Source organism: Atractosteus spatula, chromosome 2, assembly GCF_055471065.1.
Source record: "Atractosteus spatula isolate fAtrSpa1 chromosome 2, fAtrSpa1.hap1, whole genome shotgun sequence".
In the NCBI taxonomy this organism is placed as follows: domain Eukaryota; kingdom Metazoa; phylum Chordata; class Actinopteri; order Semionotiformes; family Lepisosteidae; genus Atractosteus; species Atractosteus spatula.
Genome location: NC_142707.1, coordinates 29,416,399 through 29,428,836, shown reverse-complemented (window position 1 = coordinate 29,428,836; position 12,438 = coordinate 29,416,399). Strand labels below are relative to the sequence as shown.

Here is a 12,438-nt window from a genome sequence, read left to right as displayed (position 1 = left end):
TGTGACATACTGCATGTGTGACAGTTTAGACTGTTTATCTTTCAATGACCATATGTTGTCACCTTAATGAGAGCACACGTACTAAATGGCTTTCTTGAAAGTAACATAACTGTCATAACTGCAGTGGCAGCATATATCAACATATGAATACATTTTCCAGTGCACTATTGATCAAAGTATGTTGAAAAATGTACAACACTTTAATTTGTTTACTTGCTTTCTTGTTGTATTGTTGAAATTATGTGTCTTATCTTGTGTATTCTTCTTACTTATTGTTGTATTCTTCTTATTTATTGTTATTGTCATCCTGTAAAGCGCTTTGAGAAGCCACCTTTAAAGGCGCTATATAACATAAAGTTTATTATTATTATTATTATTATTATTATTATTATTATTGCTTTAATAGGCATTCAAGGATGAAATTGCACCAATGAAACAAGAAGTCAGGCTAATGAATGACCTTTCCAGTCAGCTGTCACCCCTTGACGTACAGCTGTCTTCGAGCACCTCCCGGCAGCTTGATGACTTGAACATGCGCTGGAAGCTCTTGCAGGTAAAAATGTAAAAAATCCGCAGCTTGAGAGAGGTACTGAGTAATCATCTGTGTATTTCCGTAAGCTGGGCTGTAGATTTCTTTCAGATTCCTTGTTTATTACCTTTGAAAACCACTCATATGCTATGTAGACTTTATATGCTAGCTGGAGTGGATATTAGATGTGAAAACAAGAATGCAGTCATGCTGTTGACTGTTGATTGTGTGTGATATCGCAGTAAGATACTGTAGGTGTGGTAGTTGAGGCAGAAAGTGACTGTTGTTCCCCTCTCTACAAGACAGCAGCATTAGTGTGTATGAAGCAATATTTTTAAATCTATTACATGAGTTTTAAAATAAGATTCCCCCTAAACACCACCAGTGAGATGCTGTTATCAATTAGCCCCTATAAATTAATTAATTTGTATTGCCTTCGGCTGATCAAAGTGACATATAATGAAATACTGTGCATTTAATTCATTATCTGACCCTGGAGGAGAAGATAACTGAAAGACTCCAAACAACTTAGTTTAGACATATTAATAACTTCTGGGAGTCTCGGTTAGGATCCCATTCATACCTGCATGAGCGTAGGGTTGTGTCTTTGTTTCATTTTCTCTGTCCTTCTCTTGTGTTATGAGTGGTAAGTTTGCTCTGGTCCTGAGGGGCACCCTGAGGTGTGAGGATTGACTGTCTTATTGATCACTGTTGTTGGAGGACAGGGATGATTAAGTTGGGTTCCACAAGAATGCCTCTAGGGTTCATTTATTTACATTTAGGGGGTTTGGCAGCAAGCAAATGTTTCCTTGATCTCTCCTGACTCCAAGTATTGAACTCAGATAACAAAGTGTCAAACAAAATTGTGTTTAGGGGCTTTTTTCTAATTGCAGAAGACTTACTAATTTTAGAAGCCTACCAGATAATAGTAAGACACTACTGTTAAATGTTTTGCTTTCAGATAGGAGGCTTGGAGCAGATCAGTGAGTAGGTTGCTTAAAAATGTTTCACACTTAAGTCAAGATAAAGAATTTGAAAATAATATGGCTAAACAGGATCTGTAGATATTGCTATCAGCATACCTATAACATACACGTCCTATTGCACTTCGTACAGTTTGTTATTGGCATTCAGTACCATCCTTCTGTTATACTCATGTATTACTTTATAGCAAATTTATGGAGGTGTTCAAACATGTGCAGTAATTTTTTTTTAATATGGCAGTCGCAATCCAGTGTGCTTTTGATCTAATTACTTAGTTTGACAGCAGGTTGGAATTTTAATCTTTATTCACCATTTTCTCCTGGCACTAGTGATGTGAATTCTCACATCTATGCCAGAAGGCTTTACCATGACTATTTAGTTATGCTAAGATGATTCACAGACAATCCATAGATATCATAAAATGTTAATTCCTTGCTTTTAATAATGTCTTACTTTTCTTTACCACTTTTTCTTTAAAAAAAGTACTTTTTTTATTTAAGTAATACTTTTAATAAGTATTTTCACGCACTTTATTCAACACTGGGGTGATGTACAGTATGGCAGCTGTTGTGTGCTAGTGGCCCCACTTCACTGCAGATCAGGTGAAGAAGTGTGTAGTTGCTGTGAATTAAGGGCGCACTTTAGGGAGGTGAGATTGTACAGGCCCAGGGTAGAATTTAGCCAGAAAATCAATATCTTTGCCCTTACTCATATGAATAGTTCCACTGGATTTATAATAACTAAGTAGACTTGACCTCACTTTTATATGTTATACAAAGGGCAGCATCTCTTACAGCACAGTGTCTTTGGTCCAAGGTCTGGTTGGAAAAGTGGCTTGTACTAGTCAAACGCCACCACAAACAACAGCAACCTGTTTTTTCCTAAAGGTCCCCCATCCGAGGCCTAACCTTTCATAGCTTTAGCGGAACAGGTAAAGGTTTATTTCATGCTGAAAGGAAAAGAAAAGGGACACAATGTTTCAGCTGTGAAGCCTTCTTCAGGTGTGAGGGAAAGAGGCGAACCGGCAGATAGTGAAGCTTAGAAAAGAACAAAAGACAGGGTAGTTGAGAGGAGGCAAGAAGCGGGGGAGAAGGAGTATCAATACTCTGGGAGAACTCAAAAACTGCAAATGAATAGACAGGATTGCCGTTAAGGCAATGGGGAAGGTGTGATCCTAATTTCATGATAATTTTGGTTTCTGATGTCCTTCTGTAATAGGAGTTCAAAAACCACTCAGTGACAACTTGAACTAGCTTTAGAGATCTCATGAGAGGAGGCTACAGTGTAGTAACGCTGCTGTCTGTTGGGATGACTGTTTACTTTATAGCATAAAACACACAGAAAGAAACAGAATAATTCTAAGAAAAGAAACCTTGTTTAAACCAATTGTGAGTTGCATTGAAAATTGTATTCTGTTATCTGTTAAAGGTTATATTAATTTAAATATCTCCTACCGTTGTTTATGGAAGCTTATAATAAAAAAAATAATGTGTGTTTCTCTTAGACACCAGAGATCCCTGGTTTTGATTGCCATTTTCCTGTCTGTCATCCTTACTGTGCTGTATTGATTCACATTTAATGGCAAGAAAGGCAAGAATGTATTGTTCAAAGTGCAGATCTCTGCTACTCCGCTTTTTAAAACACTAAGCTCCTGTAAAGTAAGGCAGACAGTGTTCTTTTTATTAGGTGGTAATGGGAAGGGATTTATGCTGATGATAACTTCTGCACATGTAACAAAATCAGTCCTACAAGGACCCAGCTAAATGTTATCAGGCAAGAAGTTAGGTTGTCTCTATTGATCTGTTTGCTGCTCATCCTTATCTCTTTGTAGAATTTGAAAAGTGTTTTACATTCCTTGATCTCCAGGTAGCTGTGGAAGATCGCCTCAAGCAGTTACAAGAAGCACACCGAGACTTTGGACCCTCATCCCAGCATTTCCTTTCGAGTAAGAAGAAGCAATACTTATTCACTTGTTGTTTTTTGTCAAACGATATTTGCTTTTTTTGGAAGAAAATGTCAATCCTTAAGCCACAAAAGCAGAAAGATGGTCTGCCCATTAATCTAGCTGGTGATTAATTGTACTGATTTCCATACTTCTTTTTGTTCAAATGTAAAGGAGGTCATGAAATTGAAGTTAAGAGCATCCCTTGTTTCCTAATGTTTCATACTTCTTTTTGTTCAAATGTAAAGGAGGTCATGAAATTGAAGTTAAGAGCATCCCTTGTTTCCTAATGTTTCACCTTTCCTTGTGTTCAGCTCTCAATCAAGACAAGCTGTGATAGCCTTTGATACTGACAGTATAAGAGTTTTTCATCTGATTAGATTATTGGATAATTGAATGTGTTTTGTGTGTTTAAACATTTAATTTTAAAGTAATAAATGAAGTCAGTGCAGTGTTCCTTTCAGGTTCCCCATTGCAGGCAGTAAACCAAACCAGAAAATTGTTATAAGTAATTTCTCAAAATCCTGTCAGTGCCAAATAAGGGGTGAACTGTAGTAATAATAATATTAATCCTTATTTTATATAACCTTTTTCTAAAAAAGTAAAACTTAAGGCTAGATCTGGGAACACACAGTGTGGCTTAATCCCTGATTTCTTGTTAAATGGCACAGAAGAGGTTTGGGGAAGAGCAACAAAAGGACCCATCACCCACAAAGTGTGTCGTATGCTCTCGTTGTTTAAAGTACTGCATGGTAGATATATCAATTACCTTCATTCACATTTGAATCAATATATACCTTCACAAACAATGAGAATTCCAGTTGCGCTCTACAATGTTTGTTTTCGATAGAAGTACATAGTTATAATACCTTTAGGTTGAATTTCCATTTATACCCCATTGCTTAGTGTGTTTATTGTCATTGAGACATACAATAAGGCTGTTTTAAGGTTCTGTCTCTATGATTATTTTAGAGCAGTATTTTGGGAAAATTGTACATTACATGTAATGAAAACTGTGTTCTTTGAATGTGGACTACATAAAACATATAAGAAGTTGGCAGTAACTGTTGGTAAAGTGTTGTATTTATTATATCTGTCAAAAGACGTGCACTTGTATTTTTATAATTTCAGAATACAAGGCAGACGTTAAGCCTGCACTAGTTGCAGTGCATTTTATCTTTTCTCATAAAGAAATTACTTTTTTGTTAATCATGAAAATCTTGAAAATTAAATTGAAGATCTTAAACTGTTTTCTTACTTCTTATAAACTGTGTTTTCTTCTATTTTGGTGCCTATTTACAAGATCAAGCTTAGTTTTCCTTAAGATTGATGCATTTCTGTTGCAGCTTCTGTGCAGCTTCCTTGGCAGAGAGCTATATCCCACAACAAGGTTCCTTACTACATCAAGTAAGTTCTTTAATCTTCTCAAGCCCTAAAAATCTGTAGACTGCTGTTGTGCCTAAAGTACCTCATACTTGTTATTATTTTGAACCAGTCAGATATTAAATTCACCAAGGAGAAAAATGCCACTTTCTTTGTGAGAAAATGTCAGAAAAGATTACCTTATCTTATTGTGGTAATCATTGTTTTCTGTATCTGTAGGCATTGTCTTAAAAGGGTTGTTTTGAACATTTTAATACAGTTTTTTTTAATACACAGCTACTGGTTTGCTTTTTTTGTCCCTTCAAGTGTTTAGTTAGATGCAGCAAGTTTTGTAATCAAGGTTGCAGCTGCTTAAAATGCATGAAAGAAAACACAGCACTTTGAACACCTACTGTATAATTTGTTCTCCCCAGAAGCTTATTTCTAAGGGATCCGCAGTCAAAAGAAAATCTCCATGACGAGCTAAATTTTGAGGCGATAGAAACTGCTGGTTAAAATCACAAGAGGCCTCTTCTGTACGCCAGATTCCCTGGGTCCCTCAGTCTCACTAATACCATCCTTTGCCATATGGCTTCACATATTTTTTGCACTTTGCAACTTAGAGCCTCTAAGTAGAAATGAAAGTTAAAAATAGAAAATCATAAAAGGAAAAAAGGAGTCTGTTGAAGTCCCTCCTAACTGACAACCTGGTTACATTTCCTTTCAATACGATGCTGTGCCCTCCTGTAGTTTAAATAACGGAGAGAAAGTCTTTCTCTTTGGCAGAGAGCAAGTAGAAATGGACCGAGGAACATCTCAAATAAGAGATCACTTTATTATTAAATTAGAACTTTATATGGATCACACTTGACACATTCATTTGGCTCTGATCCTTGACCTCCAGAGTGTACAAAAAAACTGAAATTAAATGATGCCCTTGCTTCTTTTATCTTGAGGAGGTTGCTGTGGTAAGGAAACTTTTATCTATGATTCATTAACATCAAATTATGTTGCAGAGGTGCCCAGTAATTCTTTTCTTAGTAAATTGTTTCTGTCAGTGCTGTAAAAATACCATCCTTTGTGAATGTTTACTGTAGACATTTATTCACCTTCTTTAATAGTATTGTCCTCCAAAATAAATTCATCTTGCATAAATCTGTACTGTATTTAGCCAAATTCCAAGAGTTGAGACATTTTTAATTAAAAGCTAATTTAGTAAATATTTTTATCTGAATGTGGTCACATATTAAAGAACTGTTACCAATGTAACAGCTGTAATGTAGAAGAATCACAGTTCTTTATGATCCTAGTGTCATTTCTTTTTCAAGCCTAGGCACTTATTTTGTAAATCCCATATTCTGTTGTGTGAACACCCTTGTTGGTGCAAAAAAAATCACAATTTCTCATCTCCTTTTACTAATAACACACAAGGTGATATACAGTACAACAGTAAAATTAATAGGACAATATTGCTTGACATTAAAATGCAATATTTCTTTTATACTGAGACCAGAGGATACATTTTTTATCAGATTTAAGGTTAAACTCAGTCAGCTTCTCAGATTGTACTAAAAACCCCATATAAAATGTTACACAGAGTAAAGAGAGTCTATTTTAACAAGAATCTAAACCAGCACAGGCATCAAATGCATACAAAAACACAGATATTCACTTTATCAAATCATTATAAATCATATTTTGATACTGCACTGTTTTTCCAACCTCACTTAGCTTTTTTCACTTCTCAGACATAAAGGTATGTTTTCAATAGTTTTTAACAACAGTCCTATTTTAAAAGCACAATTAACAGTTGGGGCATTGTAGCACAGTGGCTATGTATCTGGACTCAAAACTGGAGGATTTTGGGTTAAAATCTATACTGTTGTACCTTTAGTGAGGTACTTTATCCCATTAGCCCCAGTTTACCCAGCTGTATGTATCCATGACTAGATGAGATCCTGGGCATTTTAAACTACTTCTACCAATCTACCAAGAAGGCAAGATGGACCAAATGGCCTCCTTGTTTGTACCATGTCTGTTTTTCTGTGTGAATGGTGCACAGCATTTGGCTTTGTGCTGGACTGGTGCCCCATCCAGGAGGAAGTCTCACATTCTCTGTTCACGTAATGCCATGGTAACCAGGATTAGCCCTGACCCAATGGGTCGTTGTGGCTGAAATATGGAAATTACCTACCTGCAGTAAACAGTAATACTCCTTTCTTAGTAATATCCTGGCAGTTATTAATGTATGCTATCTGATCTGTTGAGATTCTGGTTTAAATGAAACTCCAGGAATATCATTTATTTTTTCTTCTTATTTAACTGTAAAACGTAATATTGCTGTTTTATGAGTTACATGTGCAAAGCGCTTCTCATTTCCAAGCACAGCATTACCTTGAATAACTGGATTCACTGTAGCTCTCTAGCACTGTAACTGTAACACTGTAGCACTGTAGCTTAGTCCGTGGGCCTCTTTTTCTTAGTTTTGCTCTATCAAAAATTTCTTTTAAGTAAATTTTGAGACTCTTCATAACTATTTTTTTATAACATTAATAAAAATAAGATGTATTGAAGTAATGCACTTTACCTGTCATTTTTTTATATTACGATATATGCACACTAAAAGGAAACAACACCACCATTGCATGACTTCTGCTACTTTGTTATTAATTCTAAGGGTGGTGAATCATATGAACATTACCCACAAATTTATATTAAGATATTGTATTTAAATATATATTAGCTTTTAATATCAAAACAAAATTTGTTGCAAAATTAACAAAGTTAAACTTATGTTTTATAGTATTGGTGACTCAGGTGTTAGTATTACTGCTTTGCAGCACTGGGGCCCTGGGTTCAGTTTCTGACCTGAGGTTCTATCTGCATGTTTTCCCCATGTTCGTGTGGGTTTCTTCTGGGTCCTCCTGTTTCTCCCCACAGTCAAAAGAGGTGCTTGTATTGGTTATTTGCCTTCTATTAAAGTTAGCCCTAATGTGACTGTGTGCATGTCTGTGTTTGTGTCTCTCAGTATGTGCCTGGTGATGGACTGGTGTCCTGCTAAAGGTTGTATCCTGCCTTGCACGTGTTGCTTGCCGAGATGGGTGCCAGCTCCCCTGCAGCCCTAAATTGCTTGGAAAATGAATGAATGGAGCAATGGTGGTGCTGTTAGTAACACACATAGAAAACATCCTTGTAGAATATTATAGTAACAAAACTAGAAACTGCTCCCTTCATTTCCAATAACGAAGAAGTAAGTGAAGAAATACGTTGGGACAGAAGAAAACTGTCTTCACATCTTGCATAATTTTTAATAAGCATTATGACGAGGCGAGCAGATGAGAAAAGCTGTCTTGCAGACAGGCTCATGAGTCCAATAGCTGAGCCCAGTGAAGGCTTGAAGACTGACAAGAGCTGACGGGGATTGCTGAAGCAGGTCGGAAAGGGGAGGCTCACGGGACTGATTTGTAAAAGGAGGGGGACGCTGATCCAGGCAGGGTGGCGGCCGTTCTTGCAGGATAACGGGCCGATCGGTCAGAAACGTGTCCGGACCTTGGCGAAAGAAGCAGGGCGTAAATGGGGAGCACAGATTCAAAAAAGACAAGGAATCTTTCGAGCAGGATTCAGGCTGAATGTCCGGCTGAGGTTAATAATCCTGAGAACACTACCCTGGTCAGAGCAAAAGATAGTCCAGGTATCCTGATGGAATTAGCACCCATTAATTGGAGGAAGTTGGAAGGGGCAACCGGCCTGAGTGAATCTGAACATACCTGGATGGTGTTCAACTCCTTGTGCAAATGTGCCTGGTTTCAGAGAGCCGTGAGCTCTGCCTTTCCCAAGCATAAAAATAAGATTCTTTGGGGTTTTGTTCCTAATCCTCACAATCTTCATACTTTGATTCACAGTTCTTGTTCAGCATGTTTTCATTCACAGTATCAAATAAATGGCATCAAAACAAGCTAGAATACTTAAAAGACAGGTGTGCTTTTGATGAAGCTACTATTAAAGACTTATAAGGACTGACAGATTTACATGCAAATGTCTCAATTTGCATTCAAAAGAACATTGCTGGCATTTTTTAAACAGCATCATACTCCCTTTCTTACACTAAAAATAATTTAACATTATATTCTAGCGCTTAGGGATTTATATTGCTCTACTCTTTCAGCCTGTTGTCCATAAATAATTAGGCCATTAACTTTGTTGTGTTGTTCTAAAATTAAATTGGCAAACCCCCCGTATTCTGTACATTTAGGTTGAAGATCTTTTTCATCTGCCCTTCAAAATGTGATGTGTCCATGATAGCTAGGTAATCAGAATTTTTGTATGCTACGACGGAGAGAGAATACTACTACAGTCATCTATATGTAGTGTAAACAGAACCAGAAGACAAATTGATCCTTGAAGAGCACCTGGGGACTGCCTTCACTCTAGATGTTATGCCATTAAATCTAACAGATTAGGGCCTGTTTGTCAAAAAGAACATGACCCAAGCTTCAAACAAGAGAATCAGATTTAGGTTTCATTTAATGTTTCAATTTAATGCCCATCATGTGAGTTTCAGTTGTGTTAAACAGACATAAGAAGACAGTGAAAATCAGATGTCAGTCAACATTATCTGTGTTTTGTATGAGTCTAATAGTATTTTTTAATTTAAAATCTTGAAATAATTGATTTATTTTATCTTAAGGTTACAAAGAAAAACTGCTAAATTAAAAATAAAGAACAATAAATAAATAAAAATTATGGATGCACTTCAATTTAGGACTTCAAACTGTTCTGTACCAAATGGGCAATCTAAAATATGCATGACACAAAGCCCACCTGAGAAGATTGACAAGTGGCACAGAACTATTAAAGGGTTAAAGCAAAGAGAGGTCGCAAATGAGCAAAATAAAATTCCTGACATTCTATTCATCCTTTCTTCACTGCAGGGCTGTTCAGACAGAAGTGCCTCTGAGAGGTATAACCTTCCCCCCAACCTTTCATGTCTTTAGAATGACCTCCTTTTCTTTCCTGGTGTGAACTCACAAGCTTTATTTTGACCTGCTGTTCCAGATCCACTTTTCTTCCCCAGTTATTATGTCTAATGGGTGCCCCCTGTTGGTATTCATCAAAAAAGGTTGGTTGGGTTCTGACATATGTACTGAGATGGGCAAAAGACAGCTACACAGAGAAATCATGGGTCACAGGGTTAGTTGTAGCCAACAGTGGAATCTCTGTACAGATGTGGATTTCTCTGAACCATTGAAAGTATGGCTGGGAGTATACTCTTGTGGAAATATCCCAGCATCCTTCAAACAATCAGTGAATGTACTAATACTGGGAAATAAGAAATAAGCTGCAAGTTGTCCCTGTTATCTGAATTATGTGAATTCTTTTGTAAATAAAAAAAAAACATTCAGCTTGAAGGACAAAGCTGATCTGCAGCTTTCAGGCTATAAAACTTTGTAATTCCTAAATTAATTTCTCCATCACACCTTGTCAGGCATATTTTGCCTTCTAAAATGAAATGCTTTATGGTAAAAAATGTATTAAATTAAAGAAGAAGTGAAGAGTTACAAAGGCAATATTTGAACTTTTATGTGTTAATGTGGGCATTTATTAATTGCCCTGGCTGTGTACTTAATTAGATGTACAGACTGAAGAAGATAAATTGCAACTGAGTTTTGATATTTGCAGCAAGCAGGTTTAGAAGATCTGAGGGATGTGTACCACATCTAATATAAAAAGGCAGAATTCTCTAAGCATTTCTTCCTTTTTTCATTTCAAAGCAATCTATGTGTCAAAAGGCATCTCTGGATTAGATTTACAGTAAAATAAATGGCACATGGCGCAGCTGTGGTGAAGACTACCACTTTTTTAATAGCCTTTATACTTTTTCTGTGAGGTAAGGGTTTTCTGTCTTGGCATCAAAGAAGTCCTTATAGTTTACTGTTGGCTTGCTCTAGTGGTTGTGATTGGTGTTTACCAAATGTGCTGGAATGAAATGCAATGAAAAAAAAGATAAGACAAAGCAAATAGGTTTTTTATGGAAAGATAGGTACTAGTTTCTGACCTTTTCAATACTGGCCACATTTTGTGTTCAACAAGATATATTTGGCACGCTAAAGTTATACATAAAATAAATTCACTAATTAGGTAAACTACATTAACCAGGTTCTGTGAATAGTTATCTTGTAAAAAGCTTACACCTACAGTAATAATGAGTCCTTCAAGCTCAAGCTCATGAGTTCCCAATAATAACGTGTGACTGCCTGAGTGCTTCTGATGTGCTTCTGAGGTTCTGTGGGCAGGGGAGGTCTTGACCTCATGTTCCTGTTGTTATCATTTGGACACTTTCAGTTTTTTTCACTTACAGCTGTTATCTGCTCTGTCCATAGAACTAAAGCTTTTTTATGTTCCAGCGCACATCTTCCACTGTACAGTATGTTCTCTTTATCTCTTTGATCTCATTGCAGGTCTGGATTATTAAATAGCCAATCCAGTGTAGAGGCTTTCCGATAGCAGTTAAAAGTCTGTGTAATCCTGTAACAGAATCCCTATTTAACTTGTTTTATTTCCAGAATGTTGTATGTTCAAACAAAAGCAAAAAACAAAACAACACCTACATTAACTCTCTTTGGAGCCCTCCCTATATTCTAGGTTGGTTTTCGTGCTTACTATAGGGTATGTAGCTAAATTCCCTGCAAATCACTCCGCAGACGACACAGAGATTCACTGTAGATTGTTCATCATTTCCATCAAAGCTGCTCCATCTTCTCATGATTTTTGCAAAGACAGCCCTGCTCTACTTTACAGGGTTTATTTGTATCAGGTGGGCCATGATTGTCTGTTGGCACCCATGCTCTATTACTGGACTGGCTGCCACCATTTTGACTTTGTGACTACTCTTGGCCCACATCAAAGCCAGAATGGCCACTTTGTTCAGAAGTTTCCCAGGGTCCTCTCAGGTGAGTTCTCCTTTTAGTGATGTAGACTCCCTCACAGGGTCTTATATATGCTAACGAAATAGTGGCAGTTTTAAAACGCATAATAATGTACAGATGCAGCCATTCAAAGTGCGCGTTACAGACACGTACCGCAGGTGACGTCGCTCAGTATGACGCAAGATGACGCGGGGCACCGCAGTACGTGATTGGTTGACCGACAGGGGCACTCGTGGTCCGTTGGTCTGTCGTAGAAAGACAGTAAACGTCTTTGCTGTGCCCGTTGTAGGTATTGAATTTTACCACTGAAGGGAAATCTTAGTAGCTGAGCATAAAAAGAATAGGAGCATACTGTAACGCGTGTGAAGGTCATAAACGATATTAATTTTGGAACATAAACATACAGTGTATAGCTGGTCTTGGTACTTTAAAGAAAAAAATACACACCAGTATTCCATTTCTCCCTAAACATTTTAAGCTTCGAAGTCTTTAACTAACGCGATACCGGAGTCAACAAGCATACTTTTAGAATTTGATTAAAAGGGAATATAATATGGAATCGCGTATCTAAAGAATTTAATAATGGTATTCGTGTGCTGCGACAGGGCTGTGTAGGGCTGTTTCGCCTGCCTGTTCATGTGAGCTGTCTTGTAGACGTGACTACCAGCTGACAGGTTGTGTTTTCGAATCCAGCT

The 12,438-nt window shown here is 37.1% G+C and overlaps 1 protein-coding gene across 6 annotated transcripts in view; it reads left to right on the top strand.

The window, feature by feature from the left end:
- The window catches only part of utrn (utrophin), a 301,041-nt gene that overhangs the window by 214,457 nt on the left and 74,146 nt on the right, over positions 1-12,438 (top strand). For all 6 annotated transcript variants that reach the window (XR_016093863.1, XM_088929485.1, XM_088929492.1 and 3 more), the window contains exons 60-62: positions 407-553; positions 3,380-3,458; positions 4,802-4,862. Coding sequence is in view for 5 of the 6 variants with exons in the window: in XM_088929485.1 (XP_088785611.1) it covers positions 407-553; positions 3,380-3,458; positions 4,802-4,862 (287 nt within the window). In the remaining variant the exon portion in view is untranslated. The remainder of the gene's footprint in view (positions 1-406; positions 554-3,379; positions 3,459-4,801; positions 4,863-12,438) is intronic.